The sequence below is a fragment of the Myotis yumanensis genome, unplaced genomic scaffold (assembly GCF_028538775.1).
Source record: "Myotis yumanensis isolate MYYU_CA2020_CCGP unplaced genomic scaffold, mMyoYum1.0.hap1 SCAF_1, whole genome shotgun sequence".
NCBI classification, from domain to species: Eukaryota; Metazoa; Chordata; class Mammalia; order Chiroptera; family Vespertilionidae; genus Myotis; species Myotis yumanensis.
In genome coordinates, this window is record NW_027223752.1 from 37425113 (window position 1) to 37441489 (window position 16377).

The 16377-nt window shown below is 38.1% G+C and overlaps 1 protein-coding gene across 3 annotated transcripts in view; it reads right to left on the minus strand.

Moving 5' to 3' along the window:
* ZBTB1 (zinc finger and BTB domain containing 1) overlaps window positions 1–16377 on the minus strand; it is a 31492-nt gene that overhangs the window by 7275 nt on the left and 7840 nt on the right. For 2 of the 3 annotated variants that reach the window (XM_070418509.1, XM_070418499.1), the window contains exon 2: window positions 3791–5699. In XM_070418509.1, the coding sequence (XP_070274610.1) occupies window positions 3791–5685 (1895 nt within the window). In that variant the 5' untranslated portion in view covers window positions 5686–5699. Of the gene's footprint in view, window positions 1–237; window positions 5700–16377 lie in introns of those variants that run through there. The other variant, XM_070418490.1, reaches the window with a different exon arrangement.

Consider the following 16377-nt stretch of genomic DNA (forward strand, 5'->3'; position numbering starts at 1 on the left):
TGTTTACTATACCCCAAGTATTAAGGAGAACATACCACAAGGATATGTTCCCACAGAACTTTTCAGTACCTTAGGATCCTAGTAATGCTAGGGTGCCTGCAGAACAGTAGCATTTATCACTGAGAAGCATTTGATGATACACAAGAGGTGGGGATGGTGAGGAAAAGTGAGGAACTGACCAAAGTAGATTAATGGCAAAAAAAAAAAAAGAATTTTAACTCATAAAACCACTTAAAATTAAGAAAAAGAAACCAAATTTCTTTATTCTCAACTATATGTGCACATACACATTCAGGTTATTTTTCTTTTGGTTGGTACCGATTTAGCTTTTAAAAATAATGACAAGTTTTTGTTTAACAATTTCACTGTTTTTTTGGGGGGGATTTTCCAGAGACCTATTAAATATGCAAGTTCCTTAAGTGATTTAGGGAAACAAGTTATAGTTTTAACCAGGGAGAAAGTTGGCAACAACCACCACCCTCACTTCCCATTCTTTTAGAATATAAAAATTGGTATATTATCTCAAGTATTTAGGCATGTCCTTGGCATGTTCATAATTGTTTTCTTGGGCATTCTATAGCTCTAACTCAATTTTTTAATCTATTCAAATTATTTTTAAAAAGTGTTTTTATTGATTTTTAGAGAGAGGGCGAGGGAGGAAGAGAGGAACATTAATGTGGGATCGAAACATCGATTAGCTGCCTCCTGCACACCCTAGACCAAGGACTGAGCCCACAACCCAGCCATGTGTACTGATTGGGAATCAAGCAGCAACCTTTCATCGCACAGGATGATGCCCAACCGAGCCACACTGGCCAGGGCATAATCAAATTATTTTAACCTACCAAATTACTTCAATCTTTACTCAAATCACAGAAAATTTCAAATATTTAATTTTTTATTCAATTTTTATGACTTGTTCATATTTTTGTCCTCAACCACATTACTTAAATGGGATTTTCAAGGTCAGTCTATTATTTTACCTTTTAATTGGTGCTCTGAGTGCCCTAGCAAACACCTTATTTTAATTCTTTTATTTTTATAACTAGCCCCTGGAATCCTTCTTCTCATTCTTGTCTGTATTCAAACTTCACACATTAAACATTAGCCATTTGGTTGACTGCTCGACCAATCACTATGATGTGCACTGACCACCAGGGGGCAGACACTCCGCCCAGGTTAGCTTGCTGCTGGGGTCCGGCCGATCGGACTGGGCGAGAAGGGCCGGATACACCCTGGAGCTCTCCCATAGTCCCTCCCAGGCCAGCCAGCCCCGATGGGGACTGGGCGAGATGCCCCGAATCGGGACTGGGCAATATGGGCTGGTCACGCCCTGGAGCCAACCTCCCGTGGTCCCTCCCCGGCCTCTAAAATATTTCTTCTAATTAATTTCCTTTCAGTGTGCACAAACTTATGCACCGGGCCTCTAGTATTTATATATTTGGTTACTAATTGTTGGCTATTAGTACATGTCCAAACACTTAAATTATATTCCCTTTCCTAATAGAATAGACATTAGGAAATGGATTGGTAGTATTTAGAAAGAACCCTGTTCTTTTATGATGAAAAAGCCATTGCAATACATTTTGATGAGGGTCATGTAAAACAGTGGTCCCAGAGAAAATTGTTTACTATGATACTAGACAGTTTAGAAATTTGGTTTAAGTTTATCTCTCTACACTATTCTGATCGTCTCTGGGTTTGTTACAGAACTTTTATCAGGTTCCTATCAGTAATGTATATGGCATATTTCATTTTAAGTTGCATTTCAGATTTAATTACTTGCTGAAGTACTGTATCCAAGACTAAGATGAATCACTTTTTCTATGTAGCTTTAAAAAAATCCTTGATTTCTCATTTATCTTTTTGTGTATTTTTCCCACCTCTACTTCCCATTTTAATATTGCATGGCTCCTGTACTATTCCTATTAACACCTCAATGTCTCCTCACAAATCTCTGACTCACACTGTGCTCTAATACTTCTCTGTCAACTAAGTCTGTGCTAGTTAATAGATCTCTCAATTCTCCTGTCAACTTGTTCTTTAATGAAAGTTGTATTAAAAAATATGACTTGCATATCTTAAAAATCTGATGTAAAAAAAGAGCAATACTATTTATACTCACAAAATTATACTTTTAAATATAGTAGTTATTTAAAATCCCGTTCATTATAATGGTATTACAATGCAAGTAATTCACATTAAAAGGCATTCTATTCAATAATTGTGTTTATTGGCGGGTCAGTTAGCCAGTGTTTTAACTCACATGTAATTCATGTAGACCCTGTGTCAGCAATACCTAACAGTAATACTACTTTAACTAAAAAATGATAAACTATTTCCATTTATATGCTCTGTGATTATTTTATAGTCCTCAAATTTTGTAGTCCTTTACAGAAAAAAAATAAATAAAGCATGGTGATAAACTGCAATTTGCCAAAGCACATTTTCTCCAAATCTTAATAGTATGAAACACAAGACAGTTTTTTGCACACTCTCCTTTTATAGAACAACCAGATTTGTAATTTTTTTATTTTATTAATTTTATCAATATACATGGCAGCTTTCTCAAATCTCAAAGTTCCAAAAGTATGTACTTTTAAAGGTGAAAATCATTTTTCTTTAGATGTCATATTCCTAGAGAACTATTAAAATCTATTTATATAAACAAAAATAACTGATAAACTAACACACTTTAGAAATCAGAATATTTTAAATTATTTTAAATGAATACAAGATATGTCTTTTTAATTAACTATCATAGTTAAATTTAATATCACAAAACAAAATGACTTGTCCTCACAAATTTCTCAAATGGAGTAAAGTCATTGGGTTTTACACTTAATATAAGTTTTAAATGTGATTATTAAATGATAATATTTTATCAATTATAGGAAAATATTCATTTATAGGAATTTTCTTAGGTCTATCAATTCTTTTGGGCCAAGTCTGAGCCCATGTCAACCTTCAAGGTTAGATTCAGTGCACCTAACCTGCCTAATAAGAATATGAATTTCATTGATAAGAGGGGAATAAACAATGGCTCAATCACTGTTCAACTTACCAAAAAGAAAAGATAAAAAAAGCTAAAAGTGAATAGGATAGCTTCAAATACTAATTACTTTTTAAAATTTAAATAGGAATGGCCAATGATGTTGGGTTTAAAATTTCACAGGATAACCGTAAAAAAAAAAAAAAAAAACCCACATAGAAATAGTGAAGTCATCACCTTATTAATAAAAAACTAAAGTTTAATAGTCATTAAATGGGTAACAACCACTTGCAGTCTACATTTAAAAGAAATTTTTAATCATAGCTAAAACAAACTAAAAACAAAGAATTCTATTAAGAAAAAACAAAAATGATAAACATTTAATAACACCTAAAATGTAGATACTTAAGATCCTAAACAAAAATATTTAAGGTAAAAGGGCCTTGAAATTTTTTTCCAACAATTAATCTTAAGAAATCAATTTCTAAATAGCTCATATCCTTTGCTTTGGTGTTTTTCTGCTATCAACTAAACATTAGAACACAGAAAGTGATTTATGTTCTTTTTAAATGCTTGGCATTATAATGTGATCTCATATCTTTCCTCAAATTGAATTTTGCTCCACATATTCCACATGTATACAGATGAACATCCATGTGCTGTTCCAACTGTTCATTATTTGGGAATATCTGAAAGCAGACCTGGCATATAGTCTCACCAGCAGATAAATGAGAAATCATATGCCGTACATGGTCATGCTTTCTGAAGTTTCCTTGATCACAAATGGAACAGACATACCTGGCCATGCCTTTGTGCATATCATTGTGCAGTCGCAACTGACGTTCTCTTAAAAACTGCTTCCCACATGTCTGACACACAAACTGTTTTTCCTTAGTATGAACAGTATAGTGTTCTCTTAGATGACACCGCTGATAAAATCCTTTTCCACACAAATTACAAAAATGCTTTCGTCTGTGATCTCTTTCATTTTCTTCCATGATAGCATTCTTAAACATGTCTTGGTCTAGGCAGCCAGACATATGTTCAACCACTAGACTTTCAGTTTCAAAACGCTGGCCACAATTAGGGCACCGAAAAGGACAGGCAGAATGTTTAAATAACTGCTTTTTTTGGATACTGTTTATCTGGAAATGACTGTCCCTAAAATCATCCAACATTTCAACAAACATATCTCTTATTTCAGACTGCTCATCAGGATTCTCTTCCATGTCCATTTTCTCCTCAGTATTTCCTAACCCATTCATTGTCAGATCTTGGGGCTCTCCACATCTTTGAGCATGTTCCTGAAGTTGTCTACCCTTCACAAGTATTTGTCCACATTTACCACATGCACAGATATTTTCAATGTGCTTGGCTAAGTAATGAGATGACAGGTCCTCCTCAGTTATTGTGAGTCCGCACAGTTCACAAGATGCATTCTCAGTATCTTCTTGTATTGGACTGCTGTTGTTAGGGGGTCGCGTATTTTCTAAACCACCTCTTTCATCAGCATTCATTGACATTCGAGGTTTTAGAGTTTTCCTACCACTTTTTTTAATACTGACGTCTTCAACATAGTATCTGTAAAATGGCTCTTCAGGTTCATCTTCTAATTCATCGTTGTCAGTGGATTCATTACAATCTTTATCAGTAACTTTAATAATGTTAAAGTCTTTCAGTTCATCTGTAGGAATATCTTCTGGTTCCATCTTGATAATGATTCTTTTTCTCTCGGCAGCTCTGCTCTTTTCTTCACTGGCTAGTTCAGACTCCACTGTGCTACTCTTTCTGCTTCCAGTGGTTGAAGCTGAATCATCAGCAGGCTGACTTGTGTCTCCTCTGTATTTGTCTGTCTGTGCAGAATATGTCTTAGAAGAATCCTTTTCACCAAATTCAGCTTTGATATTACTCTCTTTTCCATCTCTAACATCTACTATTCTGTGATAGGATCTCGTGTTTTGATAAGAATGTCTGTTAGTACAGGTTAGCACATGCTCGTCTAATAATTTTTCACAGCTAAAGCCAAATCCACAACTATCACAGGTAAAACTTCGTCCAAAGCGTCGTGACACACGTTCTTTTGGAGTAGATAATTTGGACACAGAACTTTTTTTACACACGTCAAATAGTGGTTCAGGAAAATTACCCAATTGTAAAGACTCTTCATCAGGCTCTCTGTTATGTGGTGTATTTACTGTTGAACTTGGCTCTGCACACCACCTATTGGCTTCATTGCCATTTTTAGCCACAGTATCTTCATACATTCTCACCCCAAATATCATTTTGCTGTTCTGTTTGCTAGAAGCAGATGATGAACATTTTGAACTAGAACAATCCGCATCCTGTATGTCTTCTAAGCAGTCAGGAACATTGTACAGCTGTAGGTAATTCATGGCCACTTTAAACTGCTCAAAACTGGAGGGAGCTGTCATTATTTTTCCTAAATACATAAATTGCAAAATGAGATCAAAACACTCAGCACTAATTTTCATGTTGCTGAGATTCAGCTGTGCAGTACTATGCTGATGGTTCATGAAAAACATTCTAAAATAGGAGCTACAAGCAGCTAGAACGGCTTTGTGTGCTTGAAAGTAAATGTCATCAATTGCAATACAACAGTCACAGAGAAAACCCCATTCCCTTTGGTTGTTTAGCTGCTGAAGGACGTAGCTGCTGTGGCTGGGCTTTGCCATCTTCTATTAGCGACCTATGTAAAACAAAAATATTACAGTCAGACAAGATATCACAAAAGCACTTGAACAAAAGAATAAATCTGATCATGATTTGTGACTTGTGTCACTTCGCTATTACAGTCAAGGTATGAATCAAGCCTCCCATTCTAATGTAGCAAAATTCAATAATATATATCTGAATCATGTTTTAAATTTGAAAATGAAAATTACTCAGCCATTTATTCAAGCTTCTCATTTTGATTTTAAGAAATGTAAGCAAAGTCAAGCAAAAACCATCATTTTGGTCTCATTACAACTCTACAAGGGAAAATGTATACTAAATTTGAAAGGAAAAAGACATGAGTTTAAAGGATATAAACAATGAAAGTAAATAAAATAGTAACTTAAGTTGAAAATTAGTAACTAAACTGCAAAATATTAAAAACTTATTGGATGGTGGACATACAGGAATTATTGCTCATTTTTAAATGTGATAAGGATATTTTAGTTTTGTTTAAAATGAGTCCTATCTTTTAGATATACATACTGATATTTTATAGATGAAATTATATATCTAAAATATACTTGAAAATAAATACAGTGGGTTGGCTGTGGGACTAGACACGATACGAGATTGGTCATGTACTGATAACTACTAAAGTTGGGAGACAGGTATAATTCAATTTTGTATGTTTGAAAATTTCCTTAGAAAAATTCTATTTCAAAAAACTTATTAAATTACATGGAAATGACACTGAGCAAATAGGTTTGGTCACTGCTTTTTTCTTGATTACTGGAGAATCAATAATTCTGTAGAGTCAGAATAGCTGTCTTTTTGCCCTGACTGGTTTTCTCAGTGGTTAGAGCGTTGGCCCACAGAGGAAATGGTCGTGGGTTCGATTCCTGATCAAAGGCCTGTACACCTCGGTTGCAGGCTTGATCCTAGCCCCCAGCCGATTCAACCCATCAATGTGCCTCTCTCACCTCTCTCTCTCCCCCCCTCTCTCTGTGCCCCTCCTTCCTCCCTCCCACTCTTTCTCTAAAAAACAAAACAAAACAAAAATCAATGGGAAAAATATCTTCATATGAGGATTAAAAAGTAAAATAAAATAGTTGTCTTTTGTTGTTCGATATGCACTGTAGGATATAAGAAGCAGTGGACCTATTTGAGGAGAGGTGTCTATCCACAGATTGTAAATTTTTTCTGAATATTTTAATTGTTTAAAAACATGTATACAAAAGTAATGCATGCTCACTGCAAATAATTCAAACATAAAAGTATATCGAATAAAAACACACTTTAGACTATATACCTCTTCCCAGAGGTAACCTCTCCAAACACTCTGAATTGTATCTTCAATTTCTATGGGTACATACAGAATCAACAGATTTGAGTACCTACCATGTGCCACACATAGTTTTGCTTTTGTTGTATATTTGTTTTTTTAAGCCTAATTGGGATCATACTACATACGTTACTTTCTGCAACTAGTTTTTTTCCACTTAACAACGTATGGTAGATACTATAAGTATTTTTTAAAATAATAATTTCCTTTTTAAAATGTTTTTATTGATTTCAGAGAGAGAAAAGGAGAGGGAGAGAAATAGAGAGAGATAGAAACATCAGTGATGAGAAAGAATCATTGATCGGCTGCCTCCTGCACGTTCCCATTGGGGATCAAACCTGCAACCCAGGCATGTGCCCTGACGGGGAATAGAAAGAACCCCTGGTTCATAAATCGACAATCAGCCACAGAGCCAGGCTGGCTGGGTGACACTATAAGTATTTTTTTAAAATACATTTTTATTGATTTCAGAGAGAAAAGGAGATGGAGAGAGACAGAAACATCAATGATAAGAGAGAATTATCGCTAGGCCTCCCACCGAACACTCACCACCGGGGGATTGAGCCCGCAACCTGGGCATGCGTCCTGACTGGGAATTGAATCTCAACCTCCCGTCTCATAGCTTGATGCTTAGACAAAACTGTAAATATTAATGTAGGGAGTTGACTTTGATAAAAAAAGGAAAGGAAAATATTAAAAGCACCAGAAGTCCTATTATAATATTACAAAGCTAAAATAAAATCCAATTTTAGCCTCAATTTCTAATCTGTATATATAAAACTTCAGAATCTGTTTTCTACTGAAAAAACAAGTTCCTAGGCAATCTATCCTATCTAATAATAGACAAACATGGTAATTAACCATACCTCCGCTACGCTTCCCATTGGCTAATCAGGGTGATATGCAAATTAACTGCCAACCAAGATGGCGGCCGGCAGCCAGGCAGCTGAAGCGAACAGGAAGCTTGCTTGCTCCAGTGATGGAGGAAGCCAAGGTTCCCCGCCTGCAGCGGCTGGGCTCTGAGTTGCACTCTAAGCAACGATGTTGCAATTATAGAATCTAAACAAACCCCAGATACCTGCTTTTAGCCTGCCTGCCTCGGAGCTGGAGCTGCAACAAAGTTTCAATTACAGAAGGTAAATAAATCCCAGAATAAAAAAGAAAAGAAAAAAAGGAGAGACTGGGAGCTTCAGTTGCAGACTTGGCCCGCCTGAAAACAGCCCTCAGCCCCTCATCCAGGCTGGCCAGGCACCCCAGTGGGGACCCCACCCCGAAGGGGGTTTGGGCACACTGAAAACAGCCATTAGCCCCTCATCCAGGCTGGCTAGGCACCCTAGTGGGGACCCCCCACCCTGAAGTGGGTGCAGGCAGCCTGAAAACAGCCATCGGCCCCTCATCCAGGCTGGCCATGCACCCCAGTGGGGACCTCCACCCTAAAGGGGTGCGGGCAGCCTAAAAACAGCCATCAGCCCCTCACCCAGACTGGCCAGGGACCCAAGCGGGACCCCCACCCTGATCCGGGACACCCTTCAGGGCAAACCAGCTGGCCCCCACCCGTGCACCAGGCCTCTATCCTATATAGTAAAAGGGCAATATGCAAACTGACCCTAACAGCAGAAAGACTGGGAATGACTGGTCACTATGACACACACTGACCACCAGGGGGTAGACGCTCAATGCAGGAGCTGCCCTCTGGTGGTCAGTGCGCTCTCACAGGGGGGAGCTCTGCTCAGCCACAAGCCAGGCTGACGGCTGCCAGCACAGTGGTGGTGGTGGCAGCGCTAAGGATGTCCGACTGCAGCTTAGGTCTGCTCCCCGCTGGCAAGTGGACATCCCCCGATAGCTGCCGGGCTGCCAGAGGGATGTCTGATTGCCAGCTTAGGCCCAATCCCCTGGGGAGCAGGCCTCAGCCAGCAGATGGTCATCCCCCGAGGAGTCCCAGACTGTGAGAGGGCACAGGCCAGGCTGAAGGACCTTCCCCCACCACCCCCCCCCCCCCCCAGTGCACAAATTTTTGTGCACATGGCCTCTAGTATATATATAAAAGCCTAAGAGACGGACTGACCAGTCAACTGGTTGCTATGATGCGCAGTGACCACCAGGGGGCAGACGCTCAACACAGAAGCTGTCCCCTGGTGATCAGTGTGCTCCCACAGCCAACCTCCCACACTGCAGCCGGCCGGCTAACCTCCCGTAGTCCCTCCCCCCAGCCAGCCAGCCAACCTCCCGTGGTCCCTCCCGATCAGCCCCAATTGCTGGCCAGGCCAAGGGACCCCACCTGTGCACAAATTCATGCACCAGGCCTCTAGTTTGAACATAAAAAGAACATTTAACAATAAATATAGAAATAACATGTTCACTCTTCATCCCCAAACCCTTCAAATCTTGTAGTAATTAAGACAGTATCTGACTTTACTTACTTCACTTGTTTTTTACCTGTTCATCACAGATCACACGTGGATCCTTCCCTTTTCCCTACTACTTAAAGACTCATCCAGCCTTCCTTTTCCTGCCTACAGATAGAGTTGTTGCATGGTTAGGGATGCGCATGAAACAGTACTGTTGACATGTACTGGTGAAATGAAGATGGCTCAGGTGAACTACTGCCTTCTGGAAATTGCAACCACTGTGTCTTTTCTATAAACTAGATCAAGTATTTCAAGTAGGTACAATATTTTAACCTTTTCTGACTCAGATATCTGTGCCCAAACTGTGAGGGATCACATTCAGTATGTACCTAAATACAAAAAGCAATTAATGCACAAGATTTTCACTGTGTTATTTATAATTTCAAATGCCTGATAATATGGGAGTTGTTAGTAAACCAAGATAAATCCACACTCTAAAATTCAGTCATGTGATCTTTAAAAACTATATTTATGAATGAAAACTGTAGAAGAAAATGAGAAAAGTTTGACCTCTCCCCCCAACCCCAAGCCTATTTTATGTGGGATCCAGAGACCTTTAATGAATAATAAATCAAAGAGAAAGAGGGATAGATATTATCTCAAAATTTTTTCTAGTAATAAGAGTTGTTTAAAATGAAACGAAGTTGTTCAGAGGATAATGAATGCCCTGTGTGGCAGCAGAGACAAATGTTGCCGAGGACAGTATGGTACAGTGAGGAGCACAGGCTTTGGATCAGACAGATCTGAACTCTAATCTAGAATTTGCTGCCTTGAGTAACTTGTTTGTTCTCATTGACCCCAAGTTTCCTGAACTGTCAAAGTGGGGATAAATAATAATTCAAATAATACATCAAACATGAGAATTCATAGAAGCAATGTTTACAATGTGTACTTGGCATGTAATAATTAATGGAAGTGACAACAGTGGCAGCTGTATGGTTGTGATGCTTATGTAGATAAGCTTAGCTTCCTTCCAAATAGGAGTCTAGCAGTATGAAAGCCAGCAGTTAATCTGTAAAAACTTTCAGGTTTTAAATATCCTGTGCTTGATATAATAACATGAAGAGCTTAAAGGTTCCAAGGACCCTTCTAATTAAGTGAAAAGCAGTTTTATGGTAACCAAAATTAAAGCAACAACATAGAAGACCAAGATGAAAGGCACACCTGAAGCTATTGCTGCAATCAATTAAATTTGTGAAAATGTATACATTCTGTGTTAACACAAACACAAACAAATAAGAGCATCGATAGCACTTTAATGTCAACTTATTAATTCAATAAATATTTACTGAATATTGTACTGAGTCAGCATAGCACAGGTATTCTGTAATCTCAAGCATATATCATGCAGGTGATTTTTGAATTTTTCTAAGTTAGTGACTTCACTTAACATGTACTCAGTAAAGTGCCCACTCTGTAGAAGGCATTATGCTGTGGAGTACCGAAGGGCTCTGGATCAGATAGGCCTGGGTCCACCTGGGTCCCACTGCCTCCAAGTCTCTCCTCATAGAGCTAGAAGCTGAACAAGTGCTGACTGTGTCTAAAAATAACGTAATACTACAGCTTTGAGGCTGACCTAGAACTGTAGTTTGATCAGTGTCATTATGCAAATGTCCAAGTTCTGGGTAAAAATAATTTTAGGTACACTGACATAAGAGCAATCATTCACACATTAGTACCAACAACTCTGTTCTTGTTACACCTCATTCAGAAAAACTTTAAGAAGGCTTAATAACACTAAAAGGGAGAGGGGGACAGTCTAGGGTGAGGGATCTAAATTCCTGAGACTTTTAGCTTATCTTGAGAATAATTTTTGCATTAAATTTTTATATTAATTTACTTTTATTAATAACTTTCACTCAAATTCCAAAAGAAGTTTGCTCTTTTCAAGTTAATATCCTTAATGCTACCAAAACAACCTAGTGAACTTTGTTATAGTAAAGCTTGTAAATAGTTTTAAAGAAAAGAACTGCTGTACTTCAGTTGTTTGTTTTTGAAAATTGATTTTAGAGAGAGATAGAGGAAGGGGGAAGATGGAGATGGAGGGAGAGAGAGAGAGAGAGAGAGAGAAATTTGTTGTTCCACATACTTTATGAATTCCTTGTTTCTTGAATGTGCCCTGACCAGAGATCAAACCTGTAACCTTGGCTGATCAGGACGATGATCTAACCAACTGAGCTACCCAGCCAAGGTCAGTTTTTCTTGTTTTTATAACTGAAACTGGTGGTGGCATTTGTTTGTTACTAGCTGCATCTCTGGTAGAACAAATGTATTACAGCCAGAAGCCAGGGGCTTAGGGCTGAGAACAGAAACTTCAAATGAGATTTAAAGGCTAGGACACAAAGTGTGCATGCAGTTCTCCAGGAAGGACGAGGAGTTAGGTGATGCAAAAATTGTATACTGAATTTTTAAAAATTTAGTCTGGCCCTGACCAGTTTGGCTCAGTGGCTAGAGCGTTGGCCTGTGGACTGAAGAGTCCCAGGTTCGATTCCAGTCAAGGGCATGTACCTTGGTTTCGGGCACATCCCCAGTAGCGGGTGTGCAGGAGGCAGCTGATCCATGTTTCTCTCTCATGGATGTTTCTAACTCTCTATCCCTCTCCCTATCTGTAAAAAATCAATAAAATATATATTTTTTTAAAAAAATAAATAAAATAAAAATTTAGTCTGAAAAAGTTTACCAGCTCACTTTAAATTAAAAAACCACCACACCAAGCACATTAGGCAATTCAGATATTCAGAGACTTTTATAGCTTAGCGAGACCTAATCTAGTCAAAAATTCTTATTTCATATAAGGGCAAAGATCTATGGCTGTTATATAATGTATCAAAGGGTATAGTTAACTGGTAAGGTAGGTATTAGGATTCCTGACCACCCAGGTGAGTACTAACCACCACTGTACAGTAGTTACTACATAGTCCTTGGTACTATCTACTGGGAATTGAGCCAGGATATGTGCCCTGACTGGGAATTAAACTGATGACCTCTTGGTTCATGGGTCAACCCTCAACCACTGAACCATACCAGCTGGGCTGTACTATGATTTTATCCATACATTTACATCTAGTTTTATCCAGTAGACATGTTTCCTAAATTATACTGTTTACCAGGTGTACCGGTTAATAATTTGGATTTTGTAATCGAAGAAAACATGGTAATTTCAAGAGAAACATCAAAAGTGCTTTATTCAAATAATGTCCATCGCTAGCTACACGTTTCCCCCACCTTTCAGGTAATTTGTGGATACTGTCCCAACAGAACTTTTCTTGTTTAGAGGCAAACCATTCAGAGACCCAATTTTCCACTTCTTCGTACGTTTTGAAGTGCTGCTCAGAAAGTGCGTGTACCATTGATTGGAACAAGTGGTAATCTGAAGGAGCAAGGCTGGTGAATATGGCGGGTGGGTTAATACTTCCAAGGCAAGATCTTTTAGCGTATCTTTAACTGGTTTTGAAGTGTGCGATGGTGCGTCATCATGAAGCAAAATCACTTTGCTGTGTCTTCTGGCACATCCTGGTCGTTTTAAAATCAAAGCGTGGTTCAAATTGATTATTTGTTGTCGGTAGCGATCAGTATTAACGGTTTCACCGGGTTTTATTTTTTATTTTTTTAAATATATTTTATTGATTTTTTACAGAGAGGAGGGGAGGGGGGAGAGAATTAGAAACATCGATGAGAGAGAAACATCGATCAGCTGCCTCCTGCACACTCCCTACTGGGGATGTGCCCGCAACCAAGGTATATGCCCTTGACCAGAATCGAACCTGGGACCCTTCAGTCCGCAGGCCGATGCTCTATCCACTGAGCCAAACTGGTTAGGGCATTCACCAGGTTTTAGAAGCTCCTAATACACCACACCTTTCTGATCCCACCAAACGCAGAGCATTGTCTTCTTTCTGAAGCGATTTGGCCTTGCAGTCGATGTTGATGGTTGACCTGGATCAACCCATGATTTTGTGCGTTTGGGATTCTTAAAAAAATCCACTTTTCATCGCCAATCACAATTCGATGCAAAAAAGACTTTCTTTCGTGCCATTGAAGCAACATTTTACTGATGACTTTTCGGTTTTCCATTTGTCTTTCATTCAGTTGATGTGGCACCCATTTTCCTTCCTTTAAAATCTTTCCCACTGCTTGTAAATGATCGGAAATTGTTTGCTGAGCAATGTTTAATCTTTCTGCAAGTTGTTTTTGAGTTTAACACACATCTTCAACCAATAATGCTTATAATGGTTGATCTTCAAACTTTTTCGGTTGACCTGGACGTTCTTTATCTTTCACATCGAAACCATCACTTTTAAAGCGTTTAAACCAGCGTTCACAAGTATCTTGAGATGGAGCATGTTCACCATAAGCTTCCCGAAGTATACGATTACTTTCAGCAGCACTTTTCTTCAAAATAAAATAATGAATTAAAACTTCCCGCAAATGCTCTTTTTTTGGCACGAAATTCGACATTTTTAAGCGTAAAAGTATCTATGATGTTAACACCTTCAGCAAATTTGACATATGAAGTTTTGAAGCTTGCAAGCTATTTCAGTAAATTTCTCACTGACAAAACAGGGTTTCAGAAATACTTTTCCTTCACAGTTAAATATCTTAAATTGGAAAAAGTTTTGCTGGATGTTCTTTTGCCCTAACCTTAGTCAAATGATAATTTAAGGGTCTATAAATAAGCATATAAAGTGGGTAAAGTAACTTTAAAGGAATTTTGGAATTGATCCTGTCTGTAAGGTAAATAATCACTCTAATTTGTATCAGACTTACATTACCAAGGATGCCCCTGAGGACGATTTGCATAGCCTCAGTGAGTCTACAGCAGAGCCCAGCATCAGACTTAATTCAGCATGCTGGTCTCTGAACTACTAATTACCTCTGGATCTCAAAGGACCTTTAAATATGTATTTCCTTGTACCTACTTCTATGTCTCATCTCATTGAATGTATGTACATGGATTTAATATGAGAGCTACAGGCTAGCTTTTTAAGAAGCCTGAAATGTAATGAAAGGATTCTCTCATGTTTATAAATCAGAGTATCAGAATGTATTGAATACCTACAATATTCCTAATATTGCACAGAGCATTGAGGTAGAGGGTAAAGAAGGATGGTATACAATAGAGCTAATTACAGATAAGGGATTAAATTTTAAACCAAGAAACAATCTGAGAATAATTAAGTACTAAACTATATTGAATAAAGTTCAGGAAGAGTTTAGGAAGAAAAAAGCACAAATTGTACTATAACAGGTTTTAGGAAGGATGTCGGATTTAAGTGAAGCCTTAATGAAGGAGTAGAAAAAAAGGGAAACCAAAGGGAAAGAAAGGCATTTCGGTAATCTGTATAGGTATCTGTGAATAACTGGGGAAAAGTGCACAGCAGCATAAACAAAAGCTTGGAAATGTAATGGGAGGGAAGGCATAATTTGTTTTATTGCCTTACTATCAATGGGCCAGGCTCTAGTCTAAGCAAATGTCTGTGTGCATTTTCATATGTATTATAGACATGTGTGTATGCATGTATATATGTATATAATTTTATCATTTAATTCTAACAAACCCTACAAAGTAGGTAATGTTTCAAGACCCATTTTTCAGATAAAACAGAGGCACACAATATTATATAACCTTCCTAAGGCTACAGAGGACTTGGTGAGATTAGAACACAAGCAGTATGACTCTTCGGCCTGAGATTATGGTCTTGACAATTTTGCCACCTATAAAAATAAGGTCAGCCCTGGCCACTGTGGCTCAATTGGATGAGCGTCGACTAGTGCACCAAAAGGTTGCCAGTTCAATTCCCTATCAGGGCACATGCCCAGGTTTCGAGTTCGGTCCCGGTTGGGGTGCTTACAGGAGGCAACCAATATTTCGCTCATTCTCTCTCTCTCCCTTCTCTCTCAAATCAATAAAAAAATCATATTAAAAAAAATAAGGTCACCTCAGTAAAATTCTTTCATAGAATACCATTTTCCAGGGCATACAGTCCAATTTTTAAACTTAATCAAATTTTTTAGGTTTTTCCCTAGAAATTTCTAGGAAGAACCAGTTGTACAGGCTCCCAAAGATAAAAGGTTTCACTTCAAGACACTTAAATGACAGACATGATCAAGTTTAGAAAGTTTTGTTCACCTTTTAGAGCACATTCTGGCTGGTTATTAGACTGTACTCTCGATACTTAGTACAGGAAGTTCTGAAATTATAATTGAGTTATGTTCTAAAACTTTATTTTTAAGCTAGTTATTTGAAGCCTGAAGCATATTGCCATAGAAACAATGCTATAAATGGTGGCTGAGTTCTATGCTCACACCCTAAAATCTTAAAAAAAAATTTTTTTTTAAATATTTTTACTGATTTAGAGACAGAGGGAAAAGGACAGAAAGAGAAACATCAATGGGCTGCCTTCTGCATGCTTCCTACTGGGGATCAAGCCTGAAATACCAACACGTGCCTTGACCAGTAATCAAACCTGCGCTGCGACGGATGTTTAACCAACTGAGCCACACTGGCCAGGCTTACACCCTAAAATCTTTAAAACCTCTAATGTAGCTAGCTGTATGTTGGCTGTAACAGTGCTAATGTATCACTTATATCATTAATGATAACATAAGTACTGTACAGCAGTGCCTAACTGAACTCTCAAGGACAAGAGTGAGGCTTTCAGGCCTTTGTGTTCTCTGCACACTCTTCCCACATGGCTGGCATTGAATGTGTGCTTGTTAAATGAAAGTATTAACTAAGAGCCCAGGAAGCAGACGCCAATAGATTTGAATACCAGTTCTACCACTAAACGTCTTTTCCTTCCAAGCCTACTTTTCTCATCTATAAAATAGATAATCATACTCCTCATAGGACTTGTATAAATTAGAGAAGACAAAATCCTGTTGTCTTTTCAACCCAATACAATTTTTCTTAAATATTATTGTCATCATTGTAAACACAGTTCACAGAATTTTATAGA